Source organism: Periplaneta americana, chromosome 9, assembly GCF_040183065.1.
Source record: "Periplaneta americana isolate PAMFEO1 chromosome 9, P.americana_PAMFEO1_priV1, whole genome shotgun sequence".
NCBI classification, from domain to species: Eukaryota; Metazoa; Arthropoda; class Insecta; order Blattodea; family Blattidae; genus Periplaneta; species Periplaneta americana.
The window spans coordinates 131,435,067-131,454,839 of NC_091125.1; the positions used below are offsets into that span (position 1 = coordinate 131,435,067).

Genomic DNA, 19,773 nt, shown 5'->3' on the forward strand with positions numbered 1-19,773 from the left:
CAATTGCCAGTCGAGCCACAATCCTCCCGTAGTGGTCAGTGACCTTGACAAGACTGGAATACAGAGTCCATTATCAGGGAAAAATAGTACGCTCTGAAAAGTAAGCTACTTTGTTGAACATGTTAAATCTGGATAGTCCAAAATAAGTGAGAATCGGACCAGACTGCTGCTCCAAGAATTGTCTGTGAAATTCAGCCGCGACATGACCATTTGCTCACAAAAATCGAATTAGCGCAAGCACGTCATTGTTGGGCTAACTTTATAAATGCATCTCCATATCCGATTACGGTCCACCGCTGTGGAGTAACGGTTATCATGTCTCACCGTAAAACAAGCGAGTCCGGATTCATATTCTGGTTGGGATAAGTTACATCTGGGCGAGATTTTTTCCGGGATTTTCCCTCAACCCATTAAGAGCAAATCCTGGCTAGCTTTCTGCGGTGAACACTGGCCTCATTTCGCTGGCATTATCACCTTCATTTCACTCGGACGCTAGATAGCCACAGCAGTTGATAAAATTTCGTAAAATAAAGCAAATAAAAATATACTTCAGACTACTAGTACTCCACAAGTACAGCTTTCCAGTGCCCTATATTTTTATTGCAAGTTTTTTAAAAATAGATGAGCTTAAAGTGAATTGCAAAAAATTAAAATTTGTAGTTAAAATGAATGATTTTAAAATTATACCAGAAAAAAAGTCATTTTTTGCCTACAGTCTTTGCAGCAAGATGTTATAATTTCTGAAAGTATTAATATTTTTTTTAAGGAAGCTCACAATACGTAGACACTATCATTGTATGTGAAACAGAAACTATCTGTGATATGATATGCATTTTGCATTGTTAGAGTGAGAAACTATAGAAGTTTCTGTAAGACACATTTAGTACGACTGTACTGATTGCTGATCTGACGCAAGTATAATAGCTAATATGCCATCTTTCAACAGGATGACTGGCACCAGGGTGTTACAAATTATCTGGACGAAACATTTTCACGGCGCTGGATTGGCCGTGCAACACACTACAACCGCGCTCTCTCACGATGGCCGCCAAGGAGTCCCGATCTCACATCGTACGATTTTTTTCTTTTGGGATTTGTGAAAGACAAGGTTTACGTCCCACCACTTTATAATTATATAGATGAACTGATGAATTTTTAGCATAGCATAAAATGATTTTGATTGGGATGAGCTGGGCTATTGGCTTGATGTGTGCCGTGACACAAGGAGCTCAATATTCGACATTTGTGAGTTCCTAAAGTAAACTTCAAGAACAATGTAAACTAATTCCTGATGACATAATTATTTTGTATTTATAAAACAATGAAAGTGTCTATTTCTTTTGTAGTAACCTTGTGTATCACAACGAAAACACTAACGAGGTGACAAAATAATGATTTGAACATTTCGAGCCGCGATCAGCTTCTTCATAGTTCAAAATTATTATTATTATTATTATTATTATTATTATTATTATTATTATTATTAATGTAAGGTAAAAGCATTATCTGACACTCACTCACTAGCCAGCGTTTTGTATCAGACTTGAATATTGTTTGATTTCACTGACTCACTAGTCATCAATATTAGTATTCTCTGCGCGTGCGCAAGGCACGCAGGAGTATGGTTGCCACCAACAGTTCCCTTCAAGTGAGTCATGCCGTAACCACTCCTCGATTTCAAATCCTGAGTGCTTCACAGCGGGAAAGTGGATACATAACTCAAATATCGCGATGTACGCTAGCATTGATCTTCACACAATCCCTGTTCCGTGTTATACGGTCATCACACAGAAGCCGTGTAAACACTTTAGCTCGTAAAGTCGTTAAATACATAAGGATAAGTAAAAGGAAAATAGGGAAAATTGTGGACAGAAGTACAACAAATGAAATACGATAGAACAGGATATAATATACATAAGGGGTGTTGATTATTTTTTTATTTTAGTAGGTTATTTTACGACGCTTTTCAACATCTTGGTCATTTAGAGCCTGAATGAGATGAAGGTGATAATGCCGGTGAAATGAATCCGGGGTCCAACGCCGAAAGTTACACAGCATTTGCTCATATTGGGTTGAGGGAAAACTCCGGAAAAAATCTCAACCAGGTAACTTGCCCCGACCGGAAATCGAACCCGGGTGGGGTTTTGATATACAGGCTGAACATTAAGTAATGTCATTCATTTTTAGGAGTTATTCTTTGAGATATTTCAGACAAAAAGCTTAATACAGTTTTGTTAGTTTTTTTTTTTTTTGCTTTCTTTTCGAGATATTTTATATTAAACATTTCATTGCATGTTTTGGGAAAGCCATTGATTTAATTCTCTATATGCTCAACCAGTTTAAGAGAGCAATAAACGATTGAAATAATTTCAGTTTTATCCTTCAAATGTTCAGAAGAACCACAGAGTTCACGGTCAAATGAAAATACATTTATTTATCCACCACCATTCTTCTCTCAGCTGAATCAAATCGCTCAATAAATCTCAACTCAGAATATAGGATACCAATTTTCTTATTAAATTTACACTCTCATTGAGTAGTGATCTCTTTTTCTCGGCTGATTCTATTGATTTGAATCATTCCATGAAGTTTAACTCTGAATCAGCGAACTTAATAATTGAAACTATTGATATGCTTGCGCTTATATTCACTATCGCTATATCGCGGGCCACGGTGTGCAGTTGGCTCCATCTGGACCTGGCCCAGGAACCAACGTATATGCGTGTGGGTGGCGAAATAGTCGGTCCTTCCACAGGGGTTCAAGTGGATCAATGATTTACCCCCCAGTGCATCAAACCGGGCGATGTACGTATAACATTGTTGGTGCAGCTGGGAGAAAATTGAAGGGCTCGCTTCGCTTGCCTTGTAGGATGTAATATCCTTCAGAGATAAAAGCTGCCTCGTAAGGAAAAGAGTACAGACATACAAACACCTACATTTAGTGTCTCATTGTCATTAGAGCATAGGCCTACATTTACTCGTAAAATACAGAAGAGCATGGGAACTTCCAGAATATCGCGTACTTCACTGGACACGAGAACATTGTGTATTGATGGAGTACGGAACAGCGTAGAAAGTTCCAGGCTGATCCGCTGTTCTACCAGACTGGTACCACAACAAGCAATACTGTTATACAGAAGAGTGTAGAAATTTCTAGATCACCATAGGATGTATGCGCATTTGATATGCTGATACATCGGATTGTATATTACATCAATGGATGTTACAGATGAAAAGCGTAGAAATATACAGAATGTCGTAGAAACTTCCAGACAACTGCATATTACAACAATGGATATTACAGATGTTATACGGAAGAACGTAGAAACTTCCAGACAAATGCACATTACAACAATGGATATTACAGATACTATACGGAAGAACGTAGAAACTTCCAGACAAATGCATGTTACAATGGATATTACAGATATTATACGGAAGAACGTAGAAACTTCCAGACAAATGCATATTACAACAATGGATATTACAGATGTTATACGGAAGAACGCAGTAACTTCCAGACAAATGCATATTACAACAATGGATATTACAGATGTTATACGGAAGAACGTAGAAACTTCCAGACAACTGTGTATTACAACAATGTATATTATATGTTATACGGAAGAACGTAGAAACTTCCAGACAACTGCATATTACAACAATGAATATTACAGATACTATACGGAAGAACGTAGAAACTTCCAGACAAATGCATATTACAACAATGGATATTACAGATGTTATACGGAAGAATGTAGAAACTTCCAGACAACTGCATATTACAACAATGGATATTCTATGTTATACGGAAGAACATAGAAACTTCCAGACAACTGCATATTGCAACAATGGATTTTATATATTATACGGAAGAATATAGAAACTTCCAGACAACTGCATATGACAGCAATGGATTTTAAGTCTACAGATGCTATTCAGAAAAATCTGGAAACTTCTAGACTGAAAGATCATAGGATGCTTGAGCATTTTATATTCTGATGTTATCGGAATGGATAATATTAATGGATATTTTTAGTGAAATAAGAAGAGTATAGAAACTTCTAGAAGACCAAGGAAGAGTTTAATATGTTATCCAACTTTCGGAACGTGCTGGGATTTCTTACTTCACAAGCAATAGAAAATATCGAAACTGATCCTCTTCTGTGTAATGTATCTTTATTTACGTCTTGAGAAGAAACTAGTAATGCTAGTGTTATGTATTTTGTGACTATGTGTTAAAAATGACAGAGATGGAAACCTTTATGTGAGAAGACAAAGAACGCTAAACAATCCATCATGTTCAAATTAATATTGTTATTGTTGTTGTTATTATTATTATTATTATTATTATTAGTATTATATTTTCTTTTATAATCATTCAAATCCCCATCGTCTTTATCATCTATCCAATTGACATTTGGTATCCCATTCTTTTTCCGTCCAGATAGGCTCTCTTGTAGAATCTCTTTCCTATCAGTTTATTGCCCCTCATTCGCCTGACTTGTCCACACCAACGCAACAGTCATTTTATCCCTTTAATACGCTCTAAAAGTTCGGTCCGTCTCGCTAGGTGAGCTACTCTCTGGCTATGACGTTGCAATCTACTCGCATCGTGCAGTGGCTTGAAATCAGTGGTTTTTAAATTAAATTTACACGAAAACCGTCCATGCTATTGAAATACGCCAGAGGGATAAATGATTCTTCATTAGATTTCTTATCGATATGGACAAAAATCACGATCCTACTCTCAATAGTTAGGTACCGAACAAGAATGTGTTAAGCATTTGGGGAGAATTTCTTTTTTCTGGGGGGGGGGGGGAAGGAACATTCCACCAATATGATATTACAGTTTATTGTTATATACAACATGAATTAATCGCTCTGAAACTCTTCAAGGTTATTTCACTTCCACCCTGTAAATAATAATTATTATTATTAATAATATTAATATACTATTATTAATATTATTAATGATTTACCGTAACATGTTCTGTATGTCATGTGGATTCCGATTATGTTATCTGAAATATTACAGCCTGTATTAAAATGTGTGTATATACATGATGTTCGAAAAATATTTAAACAAGACAATACCCTCAAATTTACAGACGATTCTTTTTTGCATTTAACAATTTATTTGGGTAAAGGTGGAATACATCGAATGTGAAGGATGCGACGTCTCACCGTAATGTGTTTACATGTTACGATAAGGTCGTAGAACTCCTTTTGACGCTCTAGCATTCAAGATAAATCACCGACTTGAGGACATTACATAAACGGATCGTTAATGCCTGTCAGCAGATTCTTGAGCAACCAGAAATTATGGAACAAACGTGGGATGCGGTGAGAGTTCAACACCGCATAGAAATAACTAGAGATTACATTAAGCATTTTTGTGGCAATAACAATATAGTCTTTGTAGGTCAGTAGGTATCAGTTTAGGTATACAGTTGATTTATCAGAAGTTTATTTACTTGTTTTAGTGAGCATTTCTCACTGTCATAGTTTGTAATCACTTAAAAAAAAATTCTGTAGCTATATAATTATACTTTATTCATAGTAACCTTCCGACATTTTCTTGTTAATCGTCACAAGCAACGGAAACGAAATGCGCTTGGGCTAGGCTTTTCTGGAGCAACAATTGTTCGGGCCGTACGCGGCGCAACAGGTGCATATCGCTGGCCATCTGGAGAAGTGGGCTATAAAATTCTAATAAGCACAGCTTTCCCTGCATTCTTGGAACACAGACATCCTTGGTTCGAATGCCTTCTTCTAATTTCTACCCTGGACTGCTAACACGATGATTACGTAAACAAGACTGTGAAACTTCGTGGATGGATAAACTACTGAAGTAATGAAAGCGGGAATAAATTGTGGTTATGTTAAAATCGTACAGAATGGAAAATTGAATGCAAAAATGATTATATCTCAATGTGAGGTTGAAGTATCGATAGACTTAATTACTAAGATTTAAATATATTATTACTATTTAATACGAGAAAAATTCGTACCGACACCGGGAATCGAACCCAGGACCTCTCAGCTCTGCGCGCTGAGCGCTCTTTCCAACTGAGCTATGCCGGGACACGATCCACGGCGCCGGCCGAACCCCTCCCGGTGCCGGTACGAATTTTTCTCGTATTAAATAGTAATAATACATATTGGCTATTTCATAATAGCCGTGTAGTATGCAATTAGGTGGGCAAGACCTCATACAAAATGAGTATGTGATGTATTTAAATATATTATATAAAAAGATGGAATATCCATAAAGGAGAAGGATACAGAAGATTAGTAGGAATGTGTGTACGATCCAGGACCCCATTTACACCAGAAAAGTGTGCATTATTCAAAGAGCCATCCATAACCTCTCTTAGTTCAGCCAGTGACATAGAGAAAGAGATATTCGAGTGTTTCCTCTTAAAATATAGAAAATAAGTTTCATAGAATCGTAATATAAACACCCGATCCATAGGAGAAATATGATTGTTTTTGTGTTACTTCAAGTGATCCATTTGTTGCAGTAGAAATGAAACTGTAGATTTAGATAAACGAAATCCCTCCTGAAATGTTCTGTCACCTAATTTCCTCGTAAGAATTCTCTCTTTCCACTAAAGAAACTTCACGTTCACCATCATCTCTATCCAAGTACGCTCATTCAAGTACAGTGCAATAATAATCATCTTCGAAATAATCACCTGTGGATCTGGCCGCCATTTTGTTTTACTTGCCCTACTAATCACTGGTTATCTCCTCGAATATGGCCGGTTAGAGATTACCGTGGTTAACCTCCTATTTAAGTCCTAACCCAGGTCGAGGCACCGTAAAATGCTTAACCAGGGGTTAGGCGGCAATTTTAACTGGGGGTTACATTAACCGACGTTGATGCACGTGGGCATAAATCTTCCATTGACTTAATGTCTTGCAATGCAGAAATGTTAGAAGGAACTTTTAATTCGTATCGTTTCAAACATTTACATATTACTGTACAAGAATAAGCACAACGTGAAGTCTGTAGGCATATTATCTACTTATAACAATTGGACCATTTGACCTGTCTCACTCAAAGTCCACTGAAAATTGTGTACCTACTGCAGTCTACTTATTTGCAAGACATTATGATAATTTCGCCTTGAGTGACGCAAGGCTTCAGGAAGCACGTAACATTAAGAAAGAGGAACGCACCTAGGTATTTGGTTCCTTTGTGAAGGATCTGAACCAGAATCGTTAAATTTGAAAGAATGGAATTGTATAAATATTACGAGACTTCACACTTACTGATAATAAATAGGCCTAATATAAGATTCTGGAAAGTTCTAGAAAGATATAGAAGGTAGCGGATTAACAAAAACATTCCAGAACATTCTATATTGAACTATATTGTTATTTGTAGATTGACATAGAAACTTCCAGATCAGTGATTCTTAAACTGTGGTCCACAGACAGTTATAAGAATGCAGGACATAGAAACTTCCGATCAGCGATTCTTAAACTATGGTCCACAGACAGTAATAAAAATGCAGGATATAGGAACTTCCAGATCAGCGATTCTTAAACTGTGGTCCACAGACAGTTATAAAAATGCAGGATATAGGAGCTTCCAGATCAGCGATTCTTAAACTATGGTCCTCAGACAGTTATAAAAATGCAGGATATAGGAACTTCCAGATCAGCGATTCTTAAACTATGGTCCACAGACAGTTATAAAATGCAGGATATAGGAACTTCCAGATCAGCGATTCTTAAACTATGGTCCACAGACAGTTATAAAAATGCAGGATATAGGAACTTCCAGATCAGCGATTCTTAAACTGTGGTCCACAGACAGTTATAAAAATGCAGGATATAGGAACTTCCAGATCAGCGATTCTTAAACTATGGTCCACAGACAGTTATAAAAATGCAGGATATAGGAACTTCCAGATCAGCGATTCTTAAACTATGGTCCACAGACAGTTATAAAAATGCAGGATATAGAAACTTCCAGATCAGCGATTCTTAAACTATGGTCCACAGACAGTTATAAAAATGCAGGACATAGGAACTTCCAGATCAGCGATTCTTAAATTGTGGTCCACAGACAGTTATAAAAATACAGAATCTCAACTAATATGTGGGGAAACCTTTGGAGAATGGATAGAGGACCTAAAAAGAAACAAAAATACATATAAATAAGTAGTCAATATTGATTTTTGTTTTTTAATTACTGGTACTTTATTAGTTTGTACATTTTTGCTTATTGCAACTTTATTTTCACATTTGTTTACGAAGTCCTATCAAAATTCTACACATAATACTCAAAATGGGCACCACGAATTCTAATACAGGCTCTAACGTCGCATATATATTCGCACGTCCATACATGAGGTGTGTATCTGTCATTTTCTGATTATTATACATTTTGTCCAAATTTCTATACACAGACAGACGGCATGCTAAAAACCATTTCTGGCGTGAGGAATATTGAAAATGTGTTTTGTATTTCGTGTAAGTAAGTGGGCTAATTTGAGAATATTGTAAATTTGTTATACATATGAGGGAGAGAAACTTCTAGAACATGCTAGAAATTTGTAGAGTGAGGTTGAACATTCTGGAAAATTCTAGGAAATTCGACGCAAATGCTGGAAAAATCTAGTGTGTATATGTTTGTGACTTGAAAGTGTGTTACTATTAAAATAGTTAATAGGCCGAAGATGACATTGAACTCCAAAGAATTTGGTGCATTGAACATGTGGTTCTTCAGCTAAGTATAAACTCCATTTAAAAACATGATTTGCATTTTGGTATACAAACTAACTAAGCATTTCCTGGATTGTATTAAGTTTTGTAGGTGACACAAATAAACACCTCTCACCTATTTCGTTTTTCTGCACGCTCGAAAAGTTATTACATTTCCCGGTTTCAGTACGCGACTATACTCAGAACGTCAATAGATTCCATCCTACAGCAACCCCCATAAAGTACCGAAAAGCGTGGGTGTTCTACATTTAGGAGATTCCCGGGCCACTATCCTCCGAATACACCCACGCCATCCAGAGAGCTGCTCCCACGCATCGGGGCTATGACGTCACGGGAAGGATTTTAATGTGCAGCGTTTCGCCGCGAGGTTGCACCACAAGCCTCTCATTGGCTTGACGTCACAGTTCCCTTTCACTCGGCTCGCTTTGGTTGCCTAGCAACACTGCTCGGTCGGCCGTTGGATCAGTCTTGCAGTGGCCCTCGCTGACTTCGGACGTACTTTGTTTTACGGTCTCTCAAGAGGTTAGTCTGTCAGTGTGTGTACTGCACCAGCTGTTTGACTTGTGTGACTAGTGCCTGTCAATTTTGCGACTGAAATGCTTCGACGCTTGTGCTGCATTGAATAAGAAGGTTAATATCATAGTTTCATGCTATATAAAATTTGTTATTTACGAATTTGACGTACTTACGAGTCAACTAAGTTATTTTGTTCTTCTGTGTTAAGTGCTTTTGATTTATCAAGTATTGTCAGTGCTTGGATTTTGCATATCTTCTGTGCTTCGCTAATTGTCTAGCTGCCATATGTTAAGGTTCAGTGTTCTGTGAGAATTTACCTGTGGCACCATGTTGCCGCTCTTCGAATGTTTACGTTTTGTGCGGGTCGGTACAGTCTGTGTTGGAAAAAAGGGACTGCTATGTGAATTTTTGGTCAATGAGTTCCAATAATTTTTGCCCACCCTGTTAGTAAATGATATGGGAACATTTTAAATTTATTGATTTTTCAACAAATTTATTGATTTCTTTTAATACTATCACCAACGGAGGGAAAGTGGAAAAACTAAAACTTTTTAGTTGAAGATTTTCTTACATGTATGAAATTCTAAAGACATGTTTGTGGTGATTTGATTACGAAAGTTTCAACTTTCGCGTCATACTGATCTTCCAGTTCAATGTATTCGCTTAAATGTCACTGTAATGTATTTCGGGGGAAGGAAGAAAATAAATACCAATTTAAAAGTTTTATTTTCTCACTAAACATTTTCTTTTTCCGGTGCGAATATTAAAATTTGTTTACTATTAGTGTACAATATGTGAATAGGAACTACATCTGCATAAAGCAAAATGATCTTAACTTGCATACAGAAAAATAAATGTGGATTGTCACAGTAATAAACGTGTTGAAGGGTTCTACAGGCTATTAAAACCTAGATTACTGGTTCGACCGTTGTTTCACTTACGTTCCATATTTAAATCGTGCTTATCGGAGTGTGTAACTGTGTTCGTGTGTAGAATACTACTTCATTCAGCAGGTAGTGTGAGAACTGGATTTGCCGCGGGTTGTGCATTTGCTGAACATATTTCTCAATTTCTTCAGTTACAGGAATAATTTAAATATAGACTCGTAAGATGTTTACAGTTACAGACTTTAAATTAACGCATACCGTTTGCATGGAAAATACGACATCGTGGACGCGTCTTGGATGTTTACGGCAAATCATATTGATAAAGCGGAGACAGGACACAGAAAAATAGATAAGAAACGCAAGATATTCGAGAAGTTGAAAATATTTGACTTTCATGATAAAATAAAAGCTTAAACAGATAATTGGATATCAGAAGTACAGAGAGTGCTGACTTCAAGGCTAACACAAACGTTCAAATTTTATGAACTAGTAACCATTGGAGGACTCTGTTGACAGCGTCTTATCCTCAGTCAAAATCTTTTACTTGGTTACTGTACATTTTGTATTTTAAACTGGAGTGGGTTATAAGATAGTGTTCAACATTTTGTTGAAAATTTCGCTTTTAGCTGAAAGTTTCAATCGACTCCCCCATTTTTCTTCGAAATGTTACGTAATATTGTTAAAAGAAGCGTACGACTTTTCGAAGGAAGATTCAGTTAAATTTCTAACTGGTTCATAGGCGTTGATTAAACTCGATCCGTGTAGGACATAAAGAAACAAATTATATTACAAACTCTCCTCTTTCTACAGGTCCTTTATTACGCTTTTGTATTTAAATCATGGTCACATGTGAAAGAAGAGAGTGCTGATTCAACAGAAAATTTGCTGAATGAATTCCTATAGTTTTGGAATTATGATGACCATCAGATACCGGAGTTCAATGTTATAATCTTTAATAAAGTGTGTATATATTAACTAAAAGTGAATTTACGTTCAAAATGTGAACTTTTGGCTAATAGGAGGTATATACTAAATGGAAGTTAGCTGATCTATACGGCGTATACTATAGATTCTATCGACATACTCTGGTTTCGAGTGAAAATAACGTATAGTTCGTCATTGGAATTGCTGGGGATGTTTTACGAATATCAAATAGACATAAAAATCACTATTACATTATGTCGACACACAGAGACATGTCTGCTGTATGTTATATTTTGGCATGAGCGTGACATTTTTGTGAAAAGCACTTGATTGTTCGAAATGTTCATTGGTTCGGGTCTATGTGTGGGTAATTATTTGCTGCAACAGTTAAGGCAAGAAAAGAGAAACTAGGGCTTTCTGTTGCGTCCGTATTATTCTTAGGGTCCTAAGATACATAGGAAAATACAGCTGTCTTGCTTTTATTAACCACAACACTTGGAATAAATTGACAGACTCAAGTTCGTTGTTCTTTTGTTAAATTTGCCACGGTAAAGCTTGCTTTTACAGCTGATTTAAATTTTGACCGCAATAAAAGTTTGTGCAATATTAGGTAATGTTTAACTCGAGTAGGATGTGAGGTGGGAAGATGGTTTTAAAGTATGGATTATATTCATATAGATCGAGACGGTTCAGTGTTCCGATATTATGGGAGCAAATACTGAAATGAAATTACTTTCGCTTTAAGTTTTTGACGTATGCAAACTCTTTAGTTGTTTGACAACTTACCTAACGCGTATTATGTGTATGATATTGAAGGAAATACATCATACAGCTGGAAGCAGACGAACTTGACTGTCAATCTGAGAGTGGCGTAACCAGAATACAACTTTCGCGAATTAAAGTGTACTAAAAAAGAAGAAAAGAAACTTGTTTAAACAGCAGACTATTGCGTAACCATTGTAGAGCAAAAGAGAGCTAAAATGAGATGACTGTTTACTTTTCATACCGTAGTAATAAGCCGTTTAAGGTATACGTAAATGCAGAAGCCGAGACTCTTGTACAACAGGTAAATAAGTTGGAGTGGAAAGAATTAGGTCGTTCGCATTGAAAAAAGCTGCAAGATTTAAGCATTAAATGTAGAAATTGTTTGTATTAAGGTTGACAGGTTTTTAGCGTAGAAATTTCGCTATTTTAATGTTGAGTTTATTTACAAGGCTGGAACTGTGTCGTCTTTAAGGTTAATGTTTAAAATGTAGATATAGGCATATTTAAGCTTAGACATAAATGTTATAATTTAGAAACTGGGACCGTTTCGAGATATCGTTGGGGTAATGTTGGATTTGTCTGAAAGTCTTCAAAGTACGTTTATAACTGAATTCTTAGATTTCGTTTATCATATTTATCGTACTATTATACAGTAAAAGGATGTTATAATAAGCGAAACTCTTGTAACTTTTATAGAAAAGTTTTGTAGGTGGTATTTTGTGTAATATTAATTCATAATTCATCTCGATACTTTTAACCAGCTGTTGATATAAAGACTAAGTACTGTAGATACCAAATTCTCATACCTGGGTTCATTTTTTTTTTTTTTTTTTTTTTGAGTAGAGTTTGGGATTATTTTCGTACAGTTTGTTATACAGTATTTTGTAATACTTTATTTTTTCCTGCTAAGATTAAACCACGTGTCCATATTAATATTAGCATCCATATCAGTCATGGTTATCATTAGAGATTTGATGCATTGTTTTTCCTGTTACTAATATTATGAAATGAAGTATTTAAAATTAATAATGTGGAATTATAATAGCTTGAAGGTGGATTAGAAACTTAATTACAAGTCACGATTTAATTTAACTATACCAAAGTGTACTGTGAACTGTGTGTTTTACTATCAACGGATAGTAATCAGTATGATAAAGTCTAGTTCATATTGGATATTGAACTATTTTGGAAACTTTAGCTACCCACAAGATTTTTCAAGACCCTGAAGTTTCGACCTGATTTTGCAAGGTGCACTTGTCAATCTTGTTAATTGGCGGAGGTAACAATGGTGGCTCATTGAGAAGCGAGTAAGATAAACTTTGTGTTGCTGACGAATACTGAAAACTTATGCGAGGCGAAAGAGTGATAATGGAGGGAGGAGGAATAGTTCATCATTGCAAGTGACTTCACTCCTAGTGAATGGCTCTCCCCTCCCTCAATCTCTTCTACGTGAAGATTGTTCCATCTAACCTTCGAAATATTGTTTTATGCTAGGATACTTCAAAAACAGAAAAAATGTTGTCTGAACTTTTTAAGTTGGAAAAGAAATGAAAACATGTTTCTCTAAGTTTTTGCATAAACTTTGAACAGTTATGACGGAGGAAGATAGAGTGCGACCTTACAGTGAGAAGGTTCTGTGCATTTTTCTAAGATAGGAAATTATCAATGTTGGCTGAATACTCGTACATAACATGACTTTCTTGCAGCCAACATACATTGACTGCTTCTCACTTGATTCGTGGTTTATTAACTTTGTACGCTAAGTAGATAACCTCTCCTGTCAAGTTAGATTGAATATTCATTTTAATACATAAACGGAACATACTTAGTGGATTATATAGAAACTGGTTTAGCTATTCCATTTGCCTCTTGCTTTTCTTTTTTCCAATAGCCTCAGGCTCTTTTCTTTTTTCTCAATTTCCCTCGTGCTCTTTTCATTTTATTTCCCTCGTCATCTTTTAATTTTATTTGCCTCGTCTTTTTATTTGTATTTGCTTCGTGCTCTTTCTTCACTTGCCTCTGCTCTTTTTCTTTTTTCACTTGCCTCGGCTCTTTTTCTTCTTGTCTCTGCTCTTTCCTTTTTCTTCTGGCCTCTGCTCTTTCTTTTTTCTTCTTGCGTCTGCTCTTTCCTTTTTCTTCTTGCCTCTGCTCTTTCCTTTTTCTTCTTGCCTCTGCTCTTTCCTTTTTCTCCTTGCCTCTGCTCTTTCCTTTTTCTCCTTGCCTCTGCTCTTTCCTTTTTCTCCTTGCCTCTGCTCTTTCCTTTTTCTCCTTGCCTCTGCTCTTTCCTTTTTCTCCTTGCCTCTGCTCTTTCCTTTTTCTCCTTGCCTCTGCTCTTTCCTTTTTCTCCTTGCCTCTGCTCTTTCCTTTTTCTCCTTGCCTCTGCTCTTTCCTTTTTCTCCTTGCCTCTGCTCTTTCCTTTTTCTCCTTGCCTCTGCTCTTTCCTTTTTCTCCTTGCCTCTGCTCTTTCCTTTTTCTTCTTGCCTCTGCTCTTTCCTTTTTCTCCTTGCCTCTGCTCTTTCCTTTTTCTCCTTGCCTCTGCTCTTTCCTTTTTCTCCTTGCCTCTGCTCTTTCCTTTTTCTCCTTGCCTCTGCTCTTTCCTTTTTCTCCTTGCCTCTGCTCTTTCCTTTTTCTCCTTGCCTCTGCTCTTTCCTTTTTCTCCTTGCCTCTGCTCTTCCCTTTTTCTTCTTGCCTCTGCTCTTTTCTTTTTTCTTCTTGCCTCTGCTCTTTTCTTTTTCTTCTTGCCTCTGCTCTTTCCTTTTTCTTCTTGCCTCTACTCTTTCCTTTTTCTTCTTGCCTCTGCTCTTTCCTTTTTCTTCTTGCCTCTGCTCTTTTTCCCTTTTTTCTTGCCTCTGCTTTTTTTCCCTTTTTTCTTGCCTCTGCTCTTTTTCCCTTTTTTCTTGCCTCTGCTCTCTCCCCTTTTTTCTCTCGCCTGTGCTCTTTTCCCCCTTTTTTCTCTTGCTCTTGTCCTCCTTTTTTCTCTTGCCTGTGCTCTTTTTATTTTTTCTCTTGCCTGTGCTCTTTTTATTTTTTCTCGTCTCTGCTCTTTCCCTTTTTTTGGTTTTGCCTGTGCTCTTTCTCTTTTTGTCTCTTGCCTCTGCTTTTTCCCTTTGTCACTTGCCTTTGCTATTTTATCTTTTTTTGCCGGGGTGGGTGCTTTTTCTTCCTTGCCGGGTACTTTCCCTTTCCATTTGTCTCATTCCTTTTTCCTGTTTTCATTTGAAGAGTCCACTGCAAGAATGACTATCAGTGTTAATGCAATATAACTCTCTATGTACATTCTATGTCTTAAGCTATGCGTTGACAGTCTTGGTTCATTTTCGACAAGAAAGTGACATCCATCATTCTTCCAGTGGGTTCTTAATTTGTCTCCGCCAGGAAGCATTGTAACTGCCCTCCTTTATTAGCCATTGAATTGTCAACTCGACAGAAGTGTGATCTTGTTGTGTCTTTGTTGCAGTGTGGCTCACTGGAGATCGGCGAGGAGTGCAAGAGGAGAGTCACGATGATGGAGTCGCTGAAGAACAACAACGAGGACAGTAGCGCTGGGGGCGGCGGGGGGCAGCAGCGTCTCGCCGTGCTGAGTTACGAACAGGTCCGCCGCCTCAACGACGTCATGGACGAGGTGGTCAGCATCCACGGCCGAGGCAACTTCCCAACCCTCGAAGTGCGCTTGCGCGACCTCGTGACCGTAGTACGGGCCAAGCTGGAGGCCGACACGGCATCCGGCGGCGCCGGTATGCGAGTGCGGGACATCAGGCTCAACGGCGGTGCAGCCTCGCACGTGCTGGCGACAGAGTCGCAACCCTACAACGACCTGGACTTGATCTTCGGGGTGGAGCTTTCAGGGGGAAGGAACTTTGATAGGGTCAAGACGGCCGTTCTGGGCTCCCTCTTCGACCTGTTACCTGAAGGTGTTAGCCGCAAGCGGATTACGACCTGCAGTTTGAAAGAAGCCTACGTCAGCAAGATGGTAAAGGTGAACCATGACGGTGACCGCTGGTCCCTGATATCTCTAGGGAACTCCAGAGGCCACAAGAATGTCGAACTCAAATTTGTGGACTCTATGAGGCGCCAGTTCGAGTTTTCCGTGGACTCGTTCCAGATAGTCCTGGATTCCTTGCTGCTCTTCTACGAATGCAGCGAGCTACCAATCGGTGAGAACTTCTACCCTACGGTCGTCGGCGAATCTGTGTACGGCGACTTCCAGGAGGCACTCTATCACTTGCACAAGAAGCTGATAGCTACCAGGCACCCCGAGGAGATCAGAGGGGGCGGCCTCCTCAAATACTGCAACCTACTTGTCAAGGCCTACAGGCCCTCTCGTCCAGATTACATCAAAACTCTGGAGCGGTACATGTGCTCAAGATTTTTCATAGATTTCTCAGACATCGGTCAGCAGAGAGCAAAGTTGGAGAATTACTTGTGGAACCACTTCGTGGGGCCCGATGAGGAGAGCCTAAAGTACAGATACCTGATGCTGCTCCACAGCGTGGTGGAGGAGTCGACGGTGTGCCTGATGGGCCACGAGCGGCGGCAGACCCTGTCGCTGATAGAGGAGCTTGCCTACAACGTGCTGTGCCTGGAGCAGCAGCGGCTCCTCAGCCAGCACCACCCGCCCCCGACAGCCCTGCTGTACGCCAACGGTTACTACTACGCCCCCATCATCCCCACGCCGCCACCCCCGCACGCCTGCTACCCCTGCACGTGCAGCCAGACGGCCTGGATGGCAACCTGCTCGTCGTGATGATGATCAGAGTGCGCGCATTTGTTACCGTCCGTGTGATGAGTACCTGGTGAAGGCCTGAATAAAAAGACGTGATGCCAGCGCGCCCGGTGGCTCAGAAACACACTGTATATCTTTTTTAAAAAGAAAGTGAATTGATTCAAACCATTCCGAGACACTAGTTGCAAAATAATCGTCTGACAATGAACTGGTTGGAAGTGTGTGGCTGTGAGCACATTTCATATAAATAACTTCAGAAGAAAAACACAAAAAAAATGGTTGTGTAAAGTTAAACCACGTGATTTTGTGTAGATGCAGCCTGAAGTTAACCCTTTTTTACTGTCGTATACATGTTAGATTGTGTAATATAGCAACAAAGAAACTCCTTCCCCTTTTGAAAAAAATTATTCTACATGGAAAAAGCTCTCGAAAGGAATTTTCCCTCCCTTCCCCTCTTGAAGGTTTATGTAACTTTTTTAGACTATTTCTTTCGCATGGCTGCCCAAACGCCGCGTGTGACCTCCTTGCGAGGGAAAGTGGAGGGAGGGAGGGAACCTAGCCTCTCCACTGGCTCTACCACTAGTCTTGATGTTTGTTACTCATACGGCAGCAAGACTTTTACTCCGTTGTGACGTAACAACCACTTGCTTCGTCCCCCCCCCCCCGCAAGCTTCTTCACCCTCAGTCTGTGTTTTTTTAAATACACTCGGTGAATTATTTTATCATCTCTCATATTCACATTTTGATATAAATTTTTTTTAAACATCGGCATAGGATATTTTTAAACAATCAATTTCCGAGTGACGGAAAACTCAGGGCTGATGGCTAATTCTCGTCTTTTTCCCCACCCTCTTGTTAGCTGTATACCGCTGTCTTAGCTGGGTAGATTTTACTTCAGGCTGCAGGTACGCAGAATAAATTAAATATATGTAGGCAATAGATTAAGCGCGCCATTTTTGTTTATTCTGACTTAATATTAAAAAGTTGCTTCAGGAACTGGAACAGAATTTAATCAACATTCCTGTGTTCGAGCCTCGCGTATAAATATATAAAAGTTTCCTCCCCCAGATATTAATAATAAAATTTTGAAATGGTATATAATCTAAACATTTAAAGACTCAAACATTATTGTTGGTGCCAATGTCATAGTTTTTTTTTTAACTATGCAGTGGTGGGGAAGATAATATGATAAAGACGAAGCATTCGTCTTTGTTTTTGCTATAAAGCAAGTTCTTTTTACGTAGTGCTGTGCTAAACCAATGTACTAGTCCCTCCCCCTCCAAAAGCTTAGTACACCATTTCAAGTACAAAAAGATGTAAAGGTTTTTAAGAACACGTATATGTTAGTTTAGGGGAAAAAAAAATTGTAATGTCATAACAATCCTCCCCTCCTTTCTTACTTGAACAATTTTTTAAAAAAAGTTTTATTATACTGGAACTGCGGTAAAAGTTTATTGGAAACTTGTAGAAAAGCCATGCCTCTTGGAGCACATGGTTCTGTTGTATTAAAGTTTATAGGGGGTTAATACGGTGGAAGGGAGGGGACATTGTTTTGAACCAGTTCCTGAATCTGTATTCTTTTTCTATCTCATAAGTTTCGGATGCGAGGGAATGTGAACTAGATGCCTTAAAATGTAATTAAATAATAATAATAATAATAATAATGAAAATAATCATAATAATAATAGAGATGTCGTTTTTTGGTCGACTTTGTGTGGAGACCTATTCGTATATGAATTTAGAGTTTAAAAATTAGAAACCTCGTTTCAGTGTCATTGAAAAGACGATATTTGAGACATATCTTTAAAAAATAAACATGATTGTATTGTCCGTTTTGAATATGTACATTTAAAAAGAAAAAAAGATCGGAAATTAATATACAAAAGTCAAAAGATACCCTCCCACAACTGTGTAAATCGTCTGTAGTTGTGTGTAGAGAAATAGATCGCAAATTGATAGCGTGCCCCAATTTCTTGCGCAAAAAATTCTGGCTCCCCCCCTTTTAGAAATTAAAACTTGTGTTCTTTTGTCGATGACATAGCTTTAAAAAAGTTCCCTTCCCCCCTCGACAGACTGCATTTGTGCAGAAATTAGACATGTATATATGCAAGTGCATGTAAACAAAACTTGTATTGTGTGGTCCTTGCCTAATCAAGCCAAGTATAACCCTGTTTGATCTTCAACTTATTTTTATACTGGAATGTAGTATGTATAATGGCAATTACGGGGGGGAACTACGGGAGACCGGGGGGAGTAGAAAGATTTAAGCTGACACTTCTTTAACAGCCTTAACACCGAAGAGAAAAAGTTACAATTGTATACAGTGTTCACAGAACTATAACGAAAATAGGGGTTTCCAAAGTTGTGAATAAGTGTTTTTGTGTGTGTATATATATTGTATGTGTGAGTGTGTGAAAAAGAGCTCCCTTGGAATATTCAGACCGCTTACATATTGGGGTCATATTTCCCCCCTTTTCACTAACTCCCCTCTTCAAGCTCCCCTAGAGTTTTATCATATTCTGAAACACAGATTTTATAACAAGTTTTTGCTTTTTTTTTTTTTTCTCTCCTTTTTCTTTGTGAGGTGTTGGTTCACTTCTTTTCGACTTTGGGAATCCCCATAGATTTAAAATTTAATTCTTTCTGTTCCTCCCCATACTCCGATACAACTTATTGGTGAGCTCTCAGGTTATGTTTTAAGGTTTAGCTTTCAACCAGGTTTCAATTATATATATGTACATTAATGACGTAATAATGGTTAGATTAAAAAAAAATTCTACATTTAATACAAAATGTGCAGTCTATTTTGAAAGGGCGTTTGTGTTTAATTTTTTTTGATGATGATGAAGCCCAACAAACTCAGAAAAAAATGTTATAAAATCTCTCTAAAAATAGCAAATAAAGATGCGAAAACATACTGTACATTGTCTAACTTCTTTCTGTATCCTGACCTCCTACATCCTTTAATTCATTATTACTAGGGCCAGGATTTTGATGAAATTGCACATTTTTTCTGGTAAGCCAGAAACATAGCTGCTTTAGTATTTATATCTTATGTGATAAACTGAGTGTTTTAAGACATTTGTTAGGGCATTTTTTTTGCATTTTTGGCTGTTTCAACTCATAAGAGCATCTTTTGTTCTATTATCATTTTTTAGGGATTTTCATTTAATTTTGGGCATAAGTCCCCATTATTAATGTAAAATAATGTTTATT

General features: G+C 37.9%; 1 protein-coding gene across 6 annotated transcripts in view; it reads left to right on the plus strand.

Moving 5' to 3' along the window:
- LOC138706523 (terminal nucleotidyltransferase 5C-like) overlaps window positions 1–19,479 on the plus strand; it is a 391,516-nt gene extending 372,037 nt beyond the window's left edge. For 4 of the 6 annotated variants that reach the window (XM_069835899.1, XM_069835900.1, XM_069835901.1 and 1 more), the window contains one exon: window positions 15,292–19,479. In XM_069835899.1, the coding sequence (XP_069692000.1) occupies window positions 15,292–16,578 (1,287 nt within the window). In that variant the 3' untranslated portion in view covers window positions 16,579–19,479. Of the gene's footprint in view, window positions 1–9,124; window positions 9,373–15,291 lie in introns of those variants that run through there. The other 2 variants (XM_069835904.1, XM_069835902.1) reach the window with 2 other exon arrangements.
- The last annotated feature ends 294 nt before the right edge of the window (window positions 19,480–19,773 follow it).